The following is a 23,147-nucleotide window of genomic DNA, read 5'->3' as shown; positions in this document are numbered from 1 at the left end:
TTCATTGGCAAACCAGTTAGTCAACAGATAAACTCGCGGTTGATGTATTTATATTATCATCGTAAACTTGACCTCAGTTCGTCAACTACCACCGACGTTAGCTGTTTTTAACGAAAATATTTTTATTTCTTTTAACTGCATATTTATCAAAACTATGAGTGTAGCTTATACAGCGTTGAGTCAAGGACAAGGTGACAACAACAAGAACGAACCGAGTGAATCTCATTCAACGGCTAGTGCACCCATGGCGAAGGTCGAGGCGGACGGTCTCGACGGACCCGATGAAGAAGTACATCGCGTTGGTGGTAATAATTCCGAAACGGTACAACCTACAACACCTAACATAGCTATTTCGGAAGCTCCCGATGACGAAAAACCGAACCACGACCTTTCCTACGATCAACTCGATGGGCATTTAGGAAATCATTTGAACAGTGATCTGCATTATAGACCAGGGACACCATCGTCACTTAGATCGCCTAACATAGGAGTTGGATTGAATTTCGATACAGAATTGGGAAGTTTAGCTGGGGATACTATACCAGATATTAATGTTTATCAACATAAGAAAACTTTGGCTCAAGGTATGATGGATTTGGCTTTGTTTTCGGCCAATGCGAATCAATTGAGATACGTTTTGGACAGTTATCAGAGACATCCTTATTACTGGCCCAGTTTTATCTTTATCGTTTTGAGTTTGTCAATGCAAGTAAGTAGTTACTTTATTTTTTCTAACTAACTAATTACAAGGACAGTTTGATAGAACTTTTCAGACGTTGTCAGTACTTCAATTCAAATTGTTAATTAGTTTTAATAATCGTTTAAAGATTTTAGTAATTTGTTAAGTTAAATTATATACAAAAGCTTCGGTAAAACAAACATTTATTCAAAAAACTATCAAAGTAAGTATTTTACATTCAATAATTTATTGTTTTCTTAACAAAATAATGCAGTCACTACACTAGACTGAGCATAAAATACAAAATGATCTTCACAGAGTGTTTTGGTCGTTGAGTAAATTTGGAAAATTGAATATTATGTTTTTACATAGGAGAAACCGAGGAAAAGTGATGTCAGTACTACCCTGAAATGATAACAAATGAAATAAACTAACAACAAAAAAACACGTAAATAAATGATGTAATTAATTTGTGTTTCACTACTTTTAAACATGATGCTGAACGTTAGGGTCATGGCCATAGCATTCAGAGTTGTAATCTTTAAGTATTTAACCAAGTACTGGATGGATCAGTACCTTCAGTGTTGGTTGTACAAGCGCGGAATGTTTACTAGGAACTAAATTTAATAACGACAAGAGAATATTTGATTTGACAGCAAAAACTGACAGTATTTTTGACACGAAAAAGTTTCAAAAAATATAGACTTAATACCAAACCTGAAAAGTATATATTTATGCAAAAAATATTCATTTCCACGTGTAAATTATAGTGCTTATTACAAAAATTGTCAAACGTGGTTGAAGTGAGCTTCTGAAATCAAAGTAGAATACCATTTTAATTATTTTGAGTTTGAAAAGGATTTCAGACGTTCATAACCTCAAATTTGTATCGCGAGATTGCGCATTCACTAACAAACAAATAAACAACCAAGCAAAGTGAATAAAAGAATGTAAAACATGTAAAAAGCATGATTAAACTATAAAATGTAGAAATGTCAAACTACTTTATTCTATAAAAAATATTACATCCTAAAATTTATTGAATTCTAAGCTAGTCGCATTTCGTTTCATTAATTCTCTATTCAAAAATATATTGTTTTAAACAGTTTATTTTTTGATTATATTCAGTGTATTCATTCAATAAACATATTTTCCAATATCAAAAGTTAGTTAAAAAGGAATTAAAACAAAATGTCTTGTTTAATGGGGATATTATTAAACATAATAATCTAAAATCGATATTTAATGCATAAATAATAATTTCAAAACAATATTAATGTTTTATACTTAATATTTGCAATATTAAAAGTGAAATCCGACATCGAGAAGTTATAAATTCTTCCATGAAGACTTGCTCTACAAAGAATTTGCTTTTGTTAACAGGAAAAAGGGTCTACTGATATAATCCATCAACCCTACAATTTTTTATTGTGAATTTTGATTAAGTCCTTATAATTTTACAACATAAACATAAATAAACAAGTAATAATGCTGTTCTTCGACGATGTTTGTTGATTTGGGTGTCAATTGGGTATCTTTTATACCTCATATCAAGGATTTTTTATCTACTACCAAAATTTAAGGCCTAATTCACTAATCCAGACTCTTTGAGAGAACATTGTACTTTGTTAACGTTGGATTTGTTGTGTTTGCTTATTGTTATTAATAATAAATAAATAAATAATTATAAAATCGAACGCGTCCTAGATCACCAGATCTAAATCCTCCAGATCTTTTCTTCTGGGCAATTTAGGTACTGGTTGTAGTTTATATTTTCAACACTCATAATTTAAGATTTTATTCTTATCGTTCTTCTTTTTTAAAACGTGATATAATTATAGCAAATCTAGTAAAAAAACATGTGTAGGCAGATTTGTTTATTGATTGTTTCTATGGTATTTTTCCCCAATAGTTGATTAAATTTAAAATCTCTTCGCAAAAAGTTGAATCCCTTTTAACTGGATATCGCATATATTTAAATGAAACGTGACCTTGTAGAATAATTAATTGTTGGAAAATTTATTTATTAATATAATGAGATCAGGTTTTTTTAAATGCAATTCGCTTCATTTCGTTTTTAAAGTATTTAGAATCACATTTTTGAATTGAATTTTCTTTGCAATTCTTATCAAATACTTAAGTATCTTTGGCGTCCTTTAAGTTGTCAACATTTAAAACTTATCTTTCTTTTTAAACGATATCTGCGTTTTTAAATTAGAAATACCAAATTCCTTCTAAAAATGTCCAAAACAAAAATAGTTCTCCTTTATAAAGCTCCAAATTAACTGCCAGTGGCATAACAAATATAATTATCCTTTTTTTTTTAATAATAAATATTACACCATTGGCCCAAAACAGTTTTTGCTTTCTTCAATAGTGTATTAAGTATCTATAGTGTTATACTGACAGAAAAAATCAATTAATTACGTTTTTAATGACAGTTCCAAACATTTTCATCATCCCTTTATATATTTAAAAGTAGATAACCACTTAGAAATACATATTTCTATAAGGCCGAGATCTTTCAAGATAATATTTGCGTGACGTTTTCTCGGTTTCTTTAATTGTTTCCCACGTAAAGTAGTACACAAAATGAACGCGGACATGACGCGCTCTAGACGTTCGTATATGTCAAAGTTAGTTCAACATGTCGACAAACCGTGATAATGCACACAAAGATGGCGCTCTTGAAATCGAAGTTAACCAACTTTTTACTTTTCACGTGCCGAACGTCAAAAATATAACCTCACTTTTTTAGTGTAGTTTGGTAATTTAAGAATTATAAATTAAATATATTGAAAAATGATATCTCTGAGTGAAAGGCTGATAGAATTTGTTCGTATTTATATAATAAACATTCGGCTAGATATAAGAAGGTTATAACGAAATAGGGTGCATGAAGTAGAAATTCAGACTTTAATTTAATTTTTGCCATTGCAATAAGGGAAACAACACTTTCTTAGCCAAATGCGGCGGTTTTTGTTCGATTTCTTTGCTCAAACTTTGCAATTAGTTCGTATAATACTAGCAATTGACAATTTTTCCTTATTCATGGTAGTCAATGAGAATTACCCCACACACATCCCAAAAAAAAGACGCGATGACCTGGCCCGCAGATGGAACGGTCGTTACCTTCTTTGGAACCGGTTCTCCCTTTTCAGACCAGCCAAATTCGGCCGTTTTTGCTTGATTTCTTCCTTGAAACGTTGCATAAGTTTGCATAATTCGCCTTTAAGGTTTTTTCTTTTTTCAAGATCCCAAAAAACCGACTCCATGACTTTGCCTGCAGATGGAACGGTCGTTACCTTCTTTGGAACCGGTTCTCCCTTTTCAGACCAGCCAAATGCGGCCGTTTTTGCTTGATTTCTTCCTTCAAACGTTGCATAAGTTTGCATAATTCGCCTTTAAGGTTTTTTCTTTTTTCAAGATCCCAAAAAACCGACTCCATGACTTTGCCTGCAGATGGAACGGTCGTTACCTTCTTTGGAACCGGTTCTCCCTTTTCAGACCAGCCAAATGCGGCCGTTTTTGCTTGATTTCTTCCTTGAAACGTTGCATAAGTTTGCATAATTCGCCTTTAAGGTTTTTTCCTTTTTCAAGATCCCAAAAAACCGACTCCATGACTTTGCCTGCAGATGGAACGGTCGTTACCTTCTTTGGAACCGGTTCTCCCTTTTCAGACCAGCCAAATGCGGCCGTTTTTGCTTGATTTCTTCCTTCAAACGTTGCATAAGTTTGCATAATTCGCCTTTAAGGTTTTTTCCTTTTTCAAGATCCCAAAAAACCGATTCCATGACTTTGCCCGCAGATGGAACGGTCGTTACCTTCTTTGGAACCGGTTCTCCCTTTTCAGACCAGCCAAATGCGGCCGTTTTTGCTTGATTTCTTCCTTGAAACGTTGCATAACTTTGCATAATTCGCCTTTAAGGTTTTTTCCTTTTTCAAGATCCCAAAAAACCGACTCCATGACTTTGCCTGCAGATGGAACGGTCGTTACCTTCTTTGGAACCGGTTCTCCCTTTTCAGACCAGCCAAATGCGGCCGTTTTTGCTTGATTTCTTCCTTCAAACGTTGCATAAGTTTGCATAATTCGCCTTTAAGGTTTTTTCCTTTTTCAAGATCCCAAAAAACCGACTCCATGACTTTGCCTGCAGATGGAACGGTCGTTACCTTCTTTGGAACCGGTTCTCCCTTTTCAGACCAGCCAAATGCGGCCGTTTTTGCTTGATTTCTTCCTTGAAACGTTGCATAAGTTTGCATAATTCGCCTTTAAGGTTTTTTCCTTTTTCAAGATCCCAAAAAACCGACTCCATGACTTTGCCTGCAGATGGAACGGTCGTTACCTTCTTTGGAACCGGTTCTCCCTTTTCAGACCAGCCAAATGCGGCCGTTTTTGCTTGATTTCTTCCTTGAAACGTTGCATAAGTTTGCATAATTCGCCTTTAAGGTTTTTTCCTTTTTCAAGATCCCAAAAAACCGACTCCATGACTTTGCCTGCAGATGGAACGGTCGTTACCTTCTTTGGAACCGGTTCTCCCTTTTCAGACCAGCCAAATGCGGCCGTTTTTGCTTGATTTCTTCCTTGAAACGTTGCATAAGTTTGCATAATTCGCCTTTAAGGTTTTTTCCTTTTTCAAGATCCCAAAAAACCGACTCCATGACTTTGCCTGCAGATGGAACGGTCGTTACCTTCTTTGGAACCGGTTCTCCCTTTTCAGACCAGCCAAATGCGGCCGTTTTTGCTTGATTTCTTCCTTCAAACGTTGCATAAGTTTGCATAATTCGCCTTTAAAGTTTTTTCCTTCTTCAAGGTCCCAAAAAACCGACTCCATGACTTTGCCTGCAGATGGAACGGTCTTTGCTTTCTTTAAAACCGGTTCTTCCTTTTCAGTCCATTGGTTTAATTGTTTTTTTGTTTCGGGGGTGAAGAAATTGACCCACGTTTCAACCATGGTTATGAAACGTCACGAAACAATGCCAAACACTCTATGGAAACATCTTCACGAGTAAACGCGGCACCCATCTTGCGCACAGCTTTCTAATGTTCAAATTTTCAGTTAATATGCAATGTATCGCATTTTTTGAAATGCCTATTATGTCTGCTAGCTTGTGCACTTTCAGTCGAAGATCATCCAAATTTTCTTCAACATTTCTGGAGTCAGTCGTCACTTCATTTGGTCAACCACTGCGATGCTGGTGTTCGCACTTCGTATGGGATCGTTCAAACTCTGATACTCAATATTATTTTACTGTTGATATCCATGGAGCAGTCTCACCCAGAGTAGAACTTGGTCCATCTTTTATATTGGTTGGGTTAAGATGTCTCAAATAAAATAATTGTATCACAAAACAATGACCAATTTTTTCTATATTTACAAATTTACTGAAAACGTTCACTATTGATGGCCATCAAACAAAAACCAAAGAACGTAGCTTCTTCAATCTTGAAACATGTGTTGTAAAGATTATGTACTTTTCAATACAATGGTGTTTATCAAGCAGCTACCGCCATCTCTAGGTGAGTACAGGTAATTCAGGCAAATACTTTTTCCAAAATTTTTGCCATTCAATTTAAAAATTTGTATAATTTCTGTGTTATAAGCAAAAAATATTAAAAACACTGATTAACTGATTAACCTTGATCCTTGTTAGCATATGTAATCGGTTCGTTCCATGTCACTACACAATCGGTTCACACAAGTCAACAAACATATTGGGTAAGTTTTAATTAGATGACAATCGGACAATTCATTACAAAAATAAACTCTGATTGCAAAAGGTGTAAAAACATACAAATTTGAAATGAATAAGGTATTTTTTTGGAATATCACAACAGGGATATCAATACGCTTTTATTAGTTTCACCTGTATGTTTGTAAATGACTTTTTGGCCTCGATTTTGTCCTACTTTGAACAAACAGATTTAATTTGAACTTAGCACGCTTATCAAAGACTGACGATAGTGCAATAATATCTAATTACCCAGCTTAGATTCGAGAGGATTCATAAATTTCTTCCCAGTATTATAAAATCGACACACATTCTGCACATATTGAAGACGGGTTCATTAAAAAGCAAAAAATAAAATACAGTTTAGAAATACTGTGAAACACGGTTTTAGCTATACTAAAGAGTGAAAAATTAATCATAGTTTTAGAAAATGCTAGCCGTAGCCAACCAAGTCCGAGCAGTTGACCTTGTGCGACCTTTCTATACGCATACAATTTTTTCTTCGAAACGTCAAGTTCTTATTAAAAAAATTGAAAAACACGCTTTTACCAACGACTAAACTAAAAAGTATAAAATAATTCTTGGTATAAGAATAAAACTACTGATAAGAAAATTAATGTCACTGTAATGAAATCGTGGGGTGCTTTGTATGACATTTTAAAACTTTTCCTTTTTTCTTTTCAATTTATTTGTTGCTAAAAGCGTGATTTTTATATTTTTTGAGTTACAACTTGATTTTCTTAGTTTATTGTTTTAGAGCAAAAGCTTTTTTCCTCTCAAAATATCACTACAGTAAAATATTGCACAAAAAACTTAACAGATCCAGAACTGATGAGTTTTCCAATAGAATTCCCAATTTCAAAAACAATGAAACATTCTTTTTTCCATATAACGATTGAGTGTTATTTCGGAACAATGTTTAATCCGATTTCTACATTTCTAGCGATTATTACTCAATCATAAAGTGGTTTTCACAAATTCAATATCACGCATAATTTAAATATTGCGTTGGCTACAAGTTCATTCAACTGGAATATCCTTTTTTATACTTAAAATAATTATAATAATGATTTTCTACGAGGACAGTTCCGAAAGTATATTATTTTGAAAGCATTTACTTCTAAAGTACAAGGTTTGCCGTAATTTCATCCTTCGAATAACATCCTCAGTAGTCCCAACTTAATAACATGGAATCTTTAGTCAATTTTTGACGTTGTCTTCAGTGCATTCAACCAGTATATTTTGAAAGGCATTTTTTATGTAGGAACGAGTCAAAATGCTTAGGGAGCTTCGTCGGGATTGTGCGAAGGTTGACGAACTTTTATGATTTGGTTAGGTTAAGTTAGGTTAGGTTTGGTGTCTCGTTACATATTGCTGTGGAAGATTCAATGAACGCATTGACGTTTTAGTAAAATTTTTCTCCAAATCTTAATTAAAGAGAATCTTCTTTTTGATGCTTCGATTTTGACGTGCTTTGTTTCGTTTCTACTGTATTTCTAGATCATAACCTCAAATTCATTATTCAACACTGAGAATGATGTAGATAGTTTATATAAAGAAAAACACTTTGAAAGAAGACTTTCAGCTGATCTTTACCTGTTCTACCTCTTAAAAATCTGCTATTGGGATGGCATCTTTGGGAATCATCTATTAACATTAACAGTAATGTTGAAATTATTATTAATAAAAGGAAATTTATTATAAATATATCAATAGAATCGCACTGACAAACGCGCGTTTCGCTAATCAAGTTATCGTCTTCAGAGATTGAAGTTTTACATCTGAGTGTTGATGTAGTGGTGGTATAAACAGTGTGTTCAGTACGTATTCATGTATTTTTGATATTTTCTTTATTTATAACATTTTTTTGTATTATCATTAGACATACAATTCACGTGGAGCTAATTATATAAATTTATCTATTGACATTGAGCTTTATGTCTATGTTACTTAACTGGATATAAATTTTAAGTAAATGTTTTGGTGAAAATGTTGTAATACCTCCAAATGACAAAAATGTTTTATTTAGTATTTAAAATATTTATATTATGTACAAAAAGTTTTAGATCATCACTATAATTTATTATAAAAAAATATCGTCTAAGCCCGGGTTTCTTCACTTCCTAATAATAAAGTCCCTACTAACCAAAAATTCGGTTTCTTCACCTTCTGATAAATTAAACCTCCGATTAAATCGAGTTATTTGCCAAATAAATTATTAGGCAGTCGCAACTCTGTCAATTAAAGAGTTTAGTAAAAACTTAACCTAAAATATTATACATCAAAAGTGACTTTTTAATTAATTGTACCTATATTTGACTAGTTCATTTTTGGAAATATTCGTCATCCAAGATTTGTCCGGTGTCGAAATTTTTTTATCACTTTCTTATCAATTATTTTCAATATAATCTATAATTTTCAGACCAACACAACTTTCTCAAACTAGCGACTACTTCAACCTTTAACCTTAACAAAACACGTACAGATCGTTATCACAAATACAGATCATAGGAAGCCGTTATTTCTTTCCTTATTTAATACATGGACGATTGTTATATAGGCATTTTTCACAGTGTTACCAACATTAGACTATTTGTTGAGTACGTAATAAAGTGACAAATACTTATTGGTTAGTTCGGATTTAAACAAACTATGTATTTTGATGTAACGCTTGTTTGAGACCCGTAGTTACCGATGTTTTCAACGTCCTTGATAGCGCCGATCAAAAGCGAAGTTGCCAAATTTAATTTTTATCTGGGTTTCTAATATACTGGGTGTCCCAGAAATTGCACGCCAGGCCGACACGGGAGGTAGATCAGCTTTAGATCTATCAAATAAAAGCAACATGACCTCAGTAAAAGTTTTTTAGTTTTCGAGATATTAACACTTTTAGGTTTTTCAGAAAATCTCTACTTTTTGTCCTATTTTTGTCTGTTATGGGCATAAAAAACCTCTAATTTATAATTCTTTTTTTTTCTGGGCTACCACTAATAGTTGGTTGAGACAACCCAGTATTCATTTTAATAAAAAGTAGCACGACATTAACAAAAAAAACAACTCAATCTTACCTTTTGTTTCAAAGCGAAAACCTTAACTAAAGTTTGGTTAGCGACTGTGAAAAAAAAATGTACCAGACTGAGTCAGAAAATGTTCTTAAAAACTAGCCTACTTAGTGCTCATTAAAAAATGGTATAATATTCATAGCTTTTTTTACTAAAAATTAAATAATATCAAGTATAGTCATTGAAGTCGTACTACTTTCGCTTTTTAAGTTTAGCAATGTCTAATAGAGTTATCCATTATCCTTTTATAATTGTTGTTGTAGGCTGGCATCAAAATAATTTGGGTACAGAACATAGGGTTGTATTTTTTTTTATTTTCATTAGATTTTACAATTACAACATTCAAATAAATATTTACCATTCAGAATTTACATTGAATAAACTATTATAGCAGATTTTCAAAATTTCTGCCACCTGCTCTTATGCATAACCTGCATCTTCTTAAAAACTGTGTCTTTAAACGTCCTAAACTTGAATTAGTAATTTCGCGAGCTGCTTCATTGATTCGTTGCCGCAATTCATCGACCGATCGAATTGGTTTACTGTACACTTTATCTTTTAAACATCCCCAGTAGAAAAAGTCCAGTGGGTTTAGGTCTGGGGAGCGTGGGGGCCACAAAATTGGTCCTAGCCGGCCAATCCATCTTCTTGGGTATGTGTCATCCAGATCATTCTGCAGCCACATTCTTCTTGTCTCAAGAGACACATCTTCCAAAAGAATGGGTAGATCATTTTGTAAAAATTCTAAATACATTGTTGCATTAAGGGTAGCAGGGAGTTCGAATGGGCCAATTATTTGCCCATTGAGGATCCCGGTCCATAAAATTATTTTAAATTGGTGCTGCGAACGGTCTTGTCTTACTTCATGCGGATTTTCTAATTGCCAACTGTGAATATTATGTAGATTAAGATACCCATCTCTTTTACAGGCCGACTCGTCGCTCCATAAGACGTAGTTGAAAAAATTTGGGTCTTCCTCATGCTTCTCCAACATTGTATTCAATGACTATACTTGATATTATTTAATTTTTAGTAAAAAAAAGCTATGAATATTATACCATTTTTTAAAGAGCACTAAGTAGGCTAGTTTTTAAGAACATTTTCTGACTCAGCCTGGTACATTTTTTTTTCACAGTCGCTAACCAAACTTTAGTTAAGGTTTTCGCTTTGAAACAAAAGGTAAGAATGAGTTGTTTTTTTTGTTAATGTCGTGCTACTTTTTATTAAAATGAATACTGGGTTGTCTCAACCAATTATTAGTGGTAGCCCAGAAAAAAAAGAATTATAAATTAGAGGTTTTTTATGCCCATAACAGACAAAAATAGGACAAAAAGTAGAGATTTTCTGAAAAAACCTAAAAGTGTTAATATCTCGAAAACTAAAAAACTTTTACTGAGGTCATGTTGCTTTTATTTGATAGATCTAAAGCTGATCTACCTTCCGTGTCAGCATGGCGTGCAATTTCTGGGACACCCTGTACTTATGCTTAAGACATCTGTGGATTTATTTTGACTAGACAATGTGCTAATTGAAATTCCAGCAATCTTGAAACTGCCCAAGAAGTATGAATTTTCCAACTGGAGCGCTGGTAGGGATGTTGATTGAATCAAATGTCACTGTTTTTTGATGGTTGTTATTATTATTATTTTTTTACTAAATATTTAGCAATACCCGATTGATTACGGCAGATTTTTAGATTTTGGTTTCGAAGTTTAAGTTTAATCGCGATTGTTTTGAAAGGATTCCGTTGATTCTACAATTCTCCTTTTTTTAGAAACGTATGTTCTTTTTTCGAACTGTACTGCATTATGGCTTGCTCGATATTAACAACAATTGTATATTTACTTATAAATTGAATAATAAATAATACTAATTAATTAATCTTAAAAACCGTCTGCCTAGTAAGCACCACTGATATTTTTGTACCTGGTTTCCATATTTTTATAAGAATCAGAGTATCTTTCTATTCTATTTTGATAATTTAAATGTGTAAAAAGAGAATTGGATGAACTGGAATTGAAAAATTGATCCTCGTTTTTAGAAAATGAATCAAAAATCCAAAACTGATTGCTTTAGTCCAAATCAGGATTGCTAACTCCAGAAGTCAGAGACACTAAATCAATAAATAAGATTTTCTAAACACAAAAAATTAACAAATTAACAAAAAAACTTGATGAAGTGCAGTATTTTCTTCATTATCCATCAGTCACTACTTTTTCCATATATCAAGCTCTTATCTTGTTTGAAATTAGACAAAAAATCATTGCCAACTAAATTTAAAGTTATGAGAAGTCGATTTGAACTGCATGTGAGAAAATACCATCTCGACATAAGCATTAGAATGAGGGATACTCAGGTCGCAGGACACGCACCGCGTCCAAATTAGCTCCTTTGGATCTAGCGAAAATCTGACCCCATTTCTCATGAAGTGTCAAAGTTGAACGCTTACTAACTTCAGAAAAACTTGTTTAACAATAAAATGAACTACAGAAAATTTTTTTTCAATGCAAAGTGCTGAGGCAGCTTCTAAAAGGACTTTCAAAGAAATATTCTTGAAAAACCAACCAAAAAATTGATATACAGCGGTTTCGAGTGATCAAGTGTTTCTGGTTAATCTTGGTCCAAAGCCCAGTAGTTGTTTCAACGCATTTGAGCAATCTTCTGAAAGAGCTGGGCCTAATGACAACCACCTAGTGGGTAAATGTTTGACCAGCTCTTGCCATTGTATTTTGGCTTTGTCCACGAACTCTTTCGAACTTTGCTTTCTCAGGGCAGATTGTTGAAAGTGATTTCGATTCAGTACTCCCAGCCCGGGACAATCCGTGTCCCAGACAAGGCTGGTCACGGGGCGAATCTAATAGACTTTGTACATCTCTCCTTTGATTATTTGTAACATTTTCTTTATATTCTGTATCTACTAGAAAGACGTGTATGTGGTGTTTTGCATTATATATTCGATACAAAAATGTATAGCAGAAAGCTTTACGTCCTAAGGTACGCTATAAAAAGAAATATTTGAGTTTAAGTTAACATATTAGTTGTTTAATGTTTATAACAACTAAACAATCATGTGTCTCACGATGCTTTTCTTTTATTTCCAGGTGGCCATAGGTATCGGTTTAATATGGAATGCGTTGTACAACGTCAAAGACGAAAAAGAAATATGTATTGCTAATAAAATTAACAATTTCACCGTTATTGGGATTTTCTTAGTTGTGGTAGTTAACGTGTTTATTTCTGCTTTTGGAGTTGCTGATCCTATTCCAACAACGGTAACGGTCGCCACTCCGGGAACATGAAAATTCTTCATTATGTTAAAGAAGACATTGAGATTATACAATATGTACTTTATTTTTGCCAATTTTATGTATGTACGGTACAGAGTGTTCGTTATTCCGATTAATATCGTTAATAACTAGACTTGTTTTGTTAAAAATTTTTAAAATAAAGATTCTTGACAGATTTTCTTATATAATTTGGGGTAAATCACTATAATTCTACAAAATATAAGTTATCCATCTGGTTTGGTCATTTCTGATATTTTTTCTCAGTAAAATGCAGCATAGTAGGACGTTTTAAGGGTTTTTAAACAGACCGTTTATTACTTTGTTCCAAATGAAGCATATTTTGTTTTTAAAAATTATCTAAACTGTAACTACCTTGCTCAAAAACGAATAAATCAAATTTCAGTCTTTAATAGTAGAAATGAATTGGATAAAACATGTAATGGAATGCAAAGCACAATGATCAAAAGCATTCGCAGATGGAGCTCTACTGATCGATTCCTGCAAGTTTTCACAATTTCAGCTTGAGTGCATGTTGCAATTCTTGCTAGTTACTTCTAATTAACAACATCTTTAGTGAATATTCTTCGTTAATCACGATTTTTGTGTGACAAAGGATGAATAAAGTATCCTGTAGAAAGTACGTAGTAAAAGATTGGCTAATGGTAGTTAATATGCAATTGCGAGAGTTTTGCCTAGTGCAAGTTTCACTAGATGCAATTAGTATTAGTATTAGTATATTCCATAGAGTTAATATTAGAGATAGGGAGAGCCGCATGTGAGTGAAGGACATGTCACCCTTTATCATACACTTTGTGCTATGAAAGTGCCCAAAAGTTATCCAGTTTTTGTACAAATAGTTTTATTTTGATGTAACCAATGCCATATGTCATGTTTTGACTTTAAGTGCAGTTTTTGCACATTCTCTTGCTCCATGAGTAGCTTTTAGTATGAGTACATTGCCTAGAATCTTATATATTAAAAAAATTGATGATTCCATTCCGAGTCCGTTCAGGCGTTCTACCCAATCGATTTACTTAATTTTTTTTTTCAATGAAAGGTATTGATGCACAGATCAGCCATCAACCATCGGATTTCATCTAATTTTCACCATTCTCAAGTTATACTCAAATGCGATTTCCCCCTGTACATTACTTATGGGAGTTTTTCACATACACACGTTCTATCCTCAATATCTCAGGATCTAATGTAGCTACAGAGTTCGTTTTGGTTTAAAAACACTCGCTGAAACACCTTCTTTCTTTTGAGTTTTTGAAGACTTAAGTCGGTTGAGTGGGAGAGGAACTAGGCGCGGACATTCAATGTGGAGTTATGGATTTTTGTAGGTTTTTGGCAATTTTTCTACATTCAAAGATCTATATCTTAGGTTCTAATATAGCTACAGAGTTCGTTTTGATTTAAGAACACTCGCTGAAGCACCTTCTTTCTTTTGAGTTTTTGAACATTTAAATCGGTTGAGTTGGAGAGGAGATAGGCGCGGAGGGGACATTCAATGTGGAGTTATGGATTTTTGTAGGTTTTTGGCAATTTTTCTACATTCAAAGATCTATATCTCAGGTTCTAATATAGCTACAGAGTTCGTTTTGATTTAAGAACACTCGCTGAAACACCTTCTTTCTTTTGAGTTTTTGAACATTTAAATCGGTTGAGTTGGAGAGGAGATAGGCGCGGAGGGGACATTCTATGTGGAGTTATGGATTTTTGTAGGTTTTTGGCAATTTTTCTACATTCAAAGATCTATATCTCAGGTTCTAATATAGCTACAGAGTTCATTTTGGTTTAAGAACACTCGCTGAAACATCCTCTTTCTTTTGAGTTTTTGAACACTTAAATCGGTTGAGTTGGAGAGGAGATAGGCGCGGAGGGGACATTCAATGTGGAGTTATGGATTTTTGGCATGGGTTTTCGGAAATGCTCGTTTCAGCTAAAATAATTTCAGTTTTCAGAAACAGGCACCGTACGCCTAAAGTCCACCATTTTTTAATTATTTCATATTTTCGTAGTTTTTGGACACATGCAGCCCTCCACTAAAAAAATTATATTTCTAAGTTTAAATGAGTCAGGTCTAATATTTTTGGGATATGGACAAATAACACTCACAGCTTTCAAAATTTGTAAAATTCATATATCTCAAATTAACGGATTTTGTAGAAACTTGAAAAAACTGGAGTTATTAATTGTGTTTGTTTTCATATATCGAAATTCGGCACCATTTTCTGAACACCCTATATAAATTTTTTTCAAGGTTTTCACAGATTTTGAAAGCTGTAAATGTTATTTATCTAAATCTCAAAAATATTAGACCTGACTCAATTAAAGTTAGGAATATAATTTTTTTAGTGGAAGGCTGTATGTGTCCAAAAATTTCGAAAATGTGAAATAATTAAAAAATGGTGGACTTTAGGCATACGATACCTTCTATAAAGTTATATTGAAATTTCGCGTAGATTCCAGAAATTTAATAAAAATCATAGCATTCTATTTAAAATAACGAAGTTTGGGTCCATTTCCGGTGTAACCGGAAGTTACAGCAAACTGAAATTATTTTAGCTGAAACGAGTATTTCGGAAAACCCATGCAAGCAAATTTTCAGAACACTAGTCGCAATACTTTCCCATATCCATATCGATTCAACTCATCGTGAAGGACCCTATATATAGTTGATCCCAATCAGAATAGGGTAGAGAGAGATAGAGAGTGGTATACTTGTGTTCTGCAACTTCCCATAGCTCGTTCTCTCTATCTTCAATATTAATTCTATGTTACACTGTTTTCAAAACGATATGTTCCAAGATGGCACTGGAATCGATTATTGACAATAATCGAATTAATACAAATCGAAATGCATAACCGTAATAAACTCCAGTAGACTGTAAATATTCTCGCTGTAGAATGAGAATATTTGTAGAGAATTGCTTCTTTTTATTAAAACCGTTAGAATTAGAATTTTAAAGTTTTTGAATACTAAATACTAAATGGAATTTTATATTTTTCATTTTGCACCTAAAAGTCAGATGTATGCATTAATTTGTTAATGACAAATGACAGTGACCTAACAAGAGAACAAAATGATAAATTTTATACGAGTGTGAATGTTATGAAGTGAATTAATCGAGTGAATCAGGAAGAGAAAGTTACTTTCAGCAGTGTTGTGTACGCTGTTTTTCATACGATCTCTAATGAAGCGTACCAATTTTTGTGAATATTTGTTTGTAGTATCAACTCGGAGAATTACTTTCGACAGCAAACGTCATCATCAAATATAAAAATTTTCAAAACCAAAATTAATAAATGTCGTTCTTAGTAAACACAATTTGTACACGTGATGGAAACGGTTGATATATCGTTTTATGAGAATGGAAATAGTTTAAAATCCATATTTGCACCGCCAGAAAGTCATATAAAACTTTTTTAATCACCTGCTAATATATGATCATGCGTTGAGTGCTGTTTAGTATTAGTCTTTCTTTGAAATATATTTTAAATAGGCAATAAAATGTTTTTTTTTCCAATTATATGGAATAAAAAAATGTATTGTTGGTTTTTAAAACTATTGTCGTTATATACTGATTAGATATATATTGTAAATGACTGTTTATCTCACGAAGATAATAGAGTAGTTGAAATAGTTTCGAATTAAACATTCATTTAAAGACTGTAGTCAATAATTATGAATAGTAATAAAGTATTTGTTGACTGAATTATAAAAGTAATTGATTCATTTATATTTATATCATTTTTAAATATAATTTTACAAAAATATGAGACTTTTATTTAAAATTAGTTTGGCTACTCTTTACTGCACATTCTTTACCCATATTTTCAATCTACGAGGTCTGGTTATTAAATAACGAGACTGGTTACGAAAAAAGGGTTTTTATATTAAAATTATTCTACATTCGAATACTCCCTTTCAATTATAATAATATACGATTATAATAATAATACCTAAGTATATATAATTACTAAAAATTTGCTTCACCAGTAAACTGAATATACGGGATTGAAGTCTGTTTCTTTTCCTATTTTTTTGCATATGAAGTTTGTAGAAGTCAAATGGAAAAAATTCATTATTTCAATTACTGTATATATTCAAAAAAACTATAAAAACACGTTAAATTTAAATTAGAAATTAATATATTTTGACACGCAATTATCGTTGATGAATGATGAATCATTCGTAATTCATAGACGTATTGCTTCTTTTAGTGGACTGTTCAAATATTTTTTCAAGTTGTACTTCGTGTATTTTCGTGTGAAATAACATTTAGATAAATGCCATTTCTATTTTTTCACATAAAAAATACTTTCACTATAAAAATTTACCAATATAAGTAGAGATACTTCTAACAAATCCAAATTGTAGTGTATATTTATGTGGGAAAGGACGGACTCACTCCAACGGGGAACCAGGACCATAGTTGAAACGTAGGTCAATATCTTCATAACCCAAAAGGAAAGAACAATCAAAACAATGGATTGGAAAGGAAGAATCGGTTCCAAAGAAAGCAAAGACCGTTCCATCTGCAGGCAAAGTTATGGAGTCAGTTTTTTTGGGATGCGCGTGGGATAACTTTCATTGACTATCTTGAAAAAGAAGAAACTATCAACGGCGAGTATTATGCGACTTTATAGCGAAGAAATCAAGCAAAAACGGTCGCATTTGGCAAAAAAGAAAGTTTTGTTTCATCAAGACAATACACCAGCTCAAACATCGGTTATTGCAATGACCAAAACTAATGAATTAGAGATTGAATTTCTACCTCATGCACCATATTCGCCAGATTTAACCCTTTCGGATTATTTTCTGTCTTCAGACTTGAAAAAATGGCTCGATGGTCAAATATTTTTACAATAATGGCTATTTTGAGGAGCTTGCGATTCTTATTATAAAAGGATATCGAACTTATTGAACATCGCTTGGAAAATTATGGAGACACGTTGAAAAATAAATTTTATTGCGTTTTTTTTTATTGGGATCAGTTACTTTAGGGACAATTTTCGTATATATCTATGTGTCTTTTACGCTCTGTATTTAATTTATTCTAAATTAATAGTAAACAACTCGAACCTTGTTTATATATACATATTGTTTTGTTTATACAAATTCCTAATTATGCAGTAACTACTTTTTTATTGTTTATATATTATACAAACATAATTCGATTTCTAGCGACTCTGTCGTCGATCTAGTTATTTCAGTTTGTGGGTGTACAGGAGATTTCTGATTACGTTATTTTTTAGTTCATTTGTAATGGCAAATAAAACACTAAACTTTCTTCTCATTCACCTTTACTACATCATTAAAGCATAAACCAATAAGTAGTGGACTGTATTTACTGTTTAACTAAATTGTACATTGAAACTAAAACATTTATACACTCTTGCTAATTGACATCAACCAAAATATATAAAATAAAAATATATTGTAAGATAATTGCGCAATAATAATCACACGCACATTACCAAGGCCAAAAAGCAAGTGTTCCATTTCTTTTTCTATTTATCTTCTGGCCCAGCGTTAACCGATAACCGACTAAACAAGCAAAAAAAAAGGTCTAAGAATAAAAACCACAATACAGCTTGTTGCCACGGTAACAAAATTCAGTATATGCGGCGAACGAAATAAATATACATATATACGAGGTGCGTTTACAACAGTGGGAGTGTTTTTGTTCTCGATGTTAATCTACCACAGAATCTGAATCATTTCATTGGTAATATTGTCCAATATTTTCTCTACTTCTTTAATCGTATGACTATATTTTTCCAATTTTATATTATTTACGGCCAAAAGTTACTTGTTAACATCATTATTTGTTATTAAAACTTTTTTCTTTAAAATCAGTTCAATAGAGTTTAGTTTAAACTAAATTGTACTATTTTCAGTAGGAATAATCTATGAACGATCACTTTTATTAAGTCTATAAAACTTTAATTTGAAAAATTATAATTTAAATTTAATTTTTAACATATACTTTAAGCCGGTTTTACACGAGAATTATGCTGCGGCTCGCACCATTTCTCTACCGTTATTTTAATTTTTTACATATATTGAACACATCAAGACGTTGTTGCACTTAAATTTTTCAATTACACTGACATGATAATATCAATTTTCAGGTTATGGTAAGCATAGGATTAATATGGAACTCCTTGTACAACGTCTCCAATGAAAAACACTTACATTCGGCAAATAAAATCAACAATTTCACTGTTCTTGGTACTTTCTTAGTTGTTGTTATTAACGTTTTCATTACTTCTTTCGGAGCCGTTACTCCACTGGAAGGATTTCCGCAAGTTTCCCTGGCGCCAAGAACTTCGGAATCAGCAGTACTTATGCCACTAATATCTCCCAATACATCAATGTCTAGTTCACCTCTTATGGATATGAACTCTTCTAGTTTATTAGGAAGTTGATTAGTATGAGTAAAATATTATAAAACTATGGGCTACGTTACTTTGAATTAGTGAACACATACGAGGTCTGGCTATTAAATAACGAGTTTGCGCGCCTAGAGGGCGCTCTAGACGGGTAGTGCATCGGGTATCTAGATATACACGTCTCTAAACACATTTGCGTCACCATTAACAGTATTTGTGCAGTAGCGGTTTGTTTTTTTCTCGTGCCGAAAACCATGTGTGACGTAAAACAATTCTATATCTCGTGCGCGTGTTTTTGAGCGCTTGAATAAGCGCTTTAGTGAGTGCCGAGAGAGCACTGAAGATGACCAGCGCCCAGGTCGCCCTGTGACTGTTTCAACAACGGAAACAGTGACAATGATGAGCATCCGGATGATTGCCGAGGCTGTAAACGCCGATAAAAAAACGATTAGAACAATTTACAGACATGACAAAAGTCCGTGCGAAGTTGACGCCAGAAAATCTGACTCCTGACCAAAACCTCTTGCGTCAACGGGTCTGCTCGGATTTCCTAGAAAGGTTAGGAAAATATCTGCGGTAATTATACATTTTTACGGTCTGGTTTTTTGGCTCTAGAAAATCGAAAAATGGATGGATTTTAATGATCTTGGCCTCAAAATGTTCCATTTTACGGCGGATTTATAAAAAAAATTAGTAGAAATAGCTGGAATGAAAATTTCTCATAGTTTTACTGTTTTAAATCGTAAAAAAAAACGGTTTTGCAAAATAATCCTTTACTTTGGCTTTCTAGAGCCAAAAAAACAGGTGACCGCGAAAGTGTATAATTACCATATCTGCTTTGGATGGGTCCAGATTTAGAATAATTTTTATAATAAAACCCTTTTTCGTAACCAATCTCGTTATTTAATAGACAGACCTCGTATTCGTACAGTAGTGCACTGAAAATTAAATAATATATAAATTATAGCGATATCAATTGCTTTTTCGAAAATTAATGTTTATCTGTTTTGAATTTACAGTAAATCCGGCAGTAATTTGATTTTAATAACTTTTATTACATGAAGTTAAACTTTACGAAACAAAGCATATTCTTAAATAATTTCATAATGTACCTGTATGACAATCGACGTTTAGTTAGGTTAGTTTAAATAACACTTTTTTCCCAGTAGAGAAAGTTCATTTGAAATTTAATTGTATATACACCGAAAAAAAATATAGAAATTTATACAATCACATTTTTAATAAATATGATACTAATAATTGTTTTGTTTAATTTCTGTTTCTAATAATTAATAGTACAGTACACCTTTAAGAGTAATTTAAAAGTACTTTTCTTTTATGTACCGTTTTCAACTGCATTTTTCTCCATAATTGCGATTATAGATTTTGAGTATCAATTGAGCTCTACTTCTCTAATGTGTTCCAGAACTGCATCCGACCATTTTTTTGGCCATCCATCTTTTTCGTATTTATTTTCCAACATCCTCTTAATATGCCCCAAGTAACTTGTTTGGTAGGTATTTATAAAGATTCTTGGCTAATTTTTCTTCTCCCAAGAACTCTATTTATTTATATCTCTTTCAAAGCCTTAATTTTTATGATACAATTCTGTCGCTCGTTGATCTATTTTGTAAGTTATCTAATGTCATCTTAACTAGCTTCACTCTTTTTTTCTGGATTCGTTCAAGGTAATACACATTTTATTTCTATCTTTTGTGTCATAAGCTTCCTCAAAATCAATAAATAAAACATGTAGATCTAGATATTCCTCACAGCTTTTACCTATTATCGCTGTAAATATCTGATTTGTTATTCATCTTCCTTGTAACCTCCTTGGTATTATTCTTATTATATTTTGGCACTTGTTCAATCCGTCTTTATCCAATACTTTGTATACCACATCTAAATGATATCCCTGACATATTTTTGTATTTCAGCTGACCAGTAATTAAGGTTGTGGCCTATCTGCATCCATATGATTGAGGCCTATTTATTTCTGTTTCTTACCCACATCTTGAGTTGTTCTGCAATCGGAGATGAAAGCATTTGAGCTCCAGATTCGGGCCATGTCAGTTATCGGCGACTTCATGCCTTTGAATCCTGCTGTACCATTCCGGATTCAACTATGATTCAGTAGTCATACTTTGCAGTTCCGCTGTACTTTCCGTGCAGATGTACACAGTAATGTAGTAGTAGACAAGCTACAACGATTGCTTTTCAGATTCAAATGGCAAAACAATTCATTATGAAGATATCTATACCCAAGGCAAAGCCTATGATAATAAGTAAAGACCTAATACGCTGAAAATTGGCGGTAGATGATAGAATAATAGTTAAGAACTTCAACTATCTAGAAAATATGATATCAAAAAATAGAAAAATCTACGAGAAAGCACGCGTAGAAGACAACAAGGCCGCCAGAGTATCCGGAAGTTTTCGCGACGTTATATGGCAACAAATTCATGTCCACCTCAAGCAAGGTGCGTATATACCAAGCAGCTTACGTCCCATATTAACATATGCAACTGAATCGAGAGCGGATCCAAGGAGGACAGCCTCCTTGATGGGGAGAACCAAATGAAGAAAAAATCATTCAAGGAGAATCTACGTACCGGATGATCAGTGCAGACCGCCAAAAAGATGTGCCGAAATGTGGACATCGACATCCCTAGATCGAGATCGAAGAAATTGGAGAATACAGGGCAAGCCCTAAAATGAGCGTTATTATTTCATTGGAAACTCAAAATTTGAAGGAAAATTGTTGCTTATTTGTTTTTCCATTCTCAAGACAAAATAAAAACATTAATTGAGATATGTCGCTCAAACTACTGACCAACCATTTATATGTACGAGGATATATTGAAAAATTCTTAACCTACTATAGAACCAAACAAAATTTCAATGTCAAAATATTTTATTACTCAACATATTCTCTTTTTAATTGGATACATTTATTACAGCGAACCTGCAACGTCTCTAGACCTGTTTCTTCTTGCAAACCAGACCTCAACAGCTTTTATTAACTCTTTGTTGGAAGAAATTTTCCGACCTTTTAAACTTTTTTCCAGTTGAGGAAAGAGATGATAGTCATGAGATTTGTGTGCAGGGGCGTTGTGCTGCAAAAACAAAACACTTTTGGATAGCTTTCCGCGTCTTTTCTCTCTAATTTTTTCCCGTAGAATGGTCATTAATGTCGAATAGTAATCTCCAGTATTGTTCTACCCTTATCCAAAAAATCAATCATGATTACTCCACGGCAATCCCAAAAAACTGAAGCAAGAACTTTTTCAGCAGATTTTTGGACACGAAACTTCTTAGGTCTTGCAAAGTTTCATCTATAGTAACAATTCGGTTTAAGAAGTCTACATCGTTTTCAAATCGAGCACAGATCAAACGCGAAGCTTCTACACTTGCACGATTTTGGTCAACATTCAAACATTTGGGGATCCATTGTGCAGCAATTTTTCTCATAACCAAATTGACGTGAACTATGTGATGAACGCGTTCGTATGAAATGTTCAGTGCTTCAAATATCCGTTTTAGCCCAATTCGACGATCTGATAAAATCATGTCATGAACTGCATCGATATTTTCGGGGACTGACACAGAAACTGGTCTTCCCGATCGGACATCATCTTCAATGGAAAATTTACGTCTTTTGAAGCTTGCAGTCCAATTTTTCACGATCGCATACGAAGGACATTGATCACCAAGAGTATTAAGCAAATCTTCGTAAATTTTCTAACCTCTTAACCCTTTTAAATATAGATACTTGATGATGGCTCCATACTCCAATTTTTCGATTTTCACAATTTCGGTGAACGTCTTTTTTCTTTTAATTTATTGCGTAACTCTGGTTTGCTTTTTTGACGTCAAACTTTACACTTACACTTCTAATAAGTTATTGTTCGTTGCTATGGTAACGCAATATTTTGTTTATGCGGAACTAGTCTAGGCTAACTAGATAATGTTAGTTATCTCTGCTTG

The 23,147-nt window shown here is 33.1% G+C and overlaps 1 protein-coding gene across 2 annotated transcripts; it reads left to right on the top strand.

Annotated features, from left to right (window-relative positions):
• Positions 1 to 23,073, top strand: LOC130441570 (ninjurin-1). 2 transcript variants are annotated; one of them, XM_056775302.1, is made up of 2 exons: positions 1 to 709; positions 18,900 to 23,073. In XM_056775302.1, exons 1-2 carry the CDS (start codon positions 155 to 157, stop codon positions 19,194 to 19,196), a joined length of 852 nt encoding a protein of 283 aa, XP_056631280.1. In that variant the 5' UTR covers positions 1 to 154; the 3' UTR covers positions 19,197 to 23,073. The 2 variants fall into 2 exon arrangements, with proteins under 2 accessions (XP_056631280.1, XP_056631281.1); XM_056775303.1 differs by lacking the exon at positions 18,900 to 23,073 and adding an exon at positions 12,573 to 14,047.
• Positions 23,074 to 23,147: the final 74 nt, after the last annotated feature.

This window comes from Diorhabda sublineata, chromosome 3 (genome assembly GCF_026230105.1).
Source record: "Diorhabda sublineata isolate icDioSubl1.1 chromosome 3, icDioSubl1.1, whole genome shotgun sequence".
NCBI lineage: Eukaryota > Metazoa > Arthropoda > Insecta > Coleoptera > Chrysomelidae > Diorhabda > Diorhabda sublineata.
Note: the sequence above shows the minus strand (reverse complement) of the source record. Positions and strands in the feature narration are given on the sequence as shown.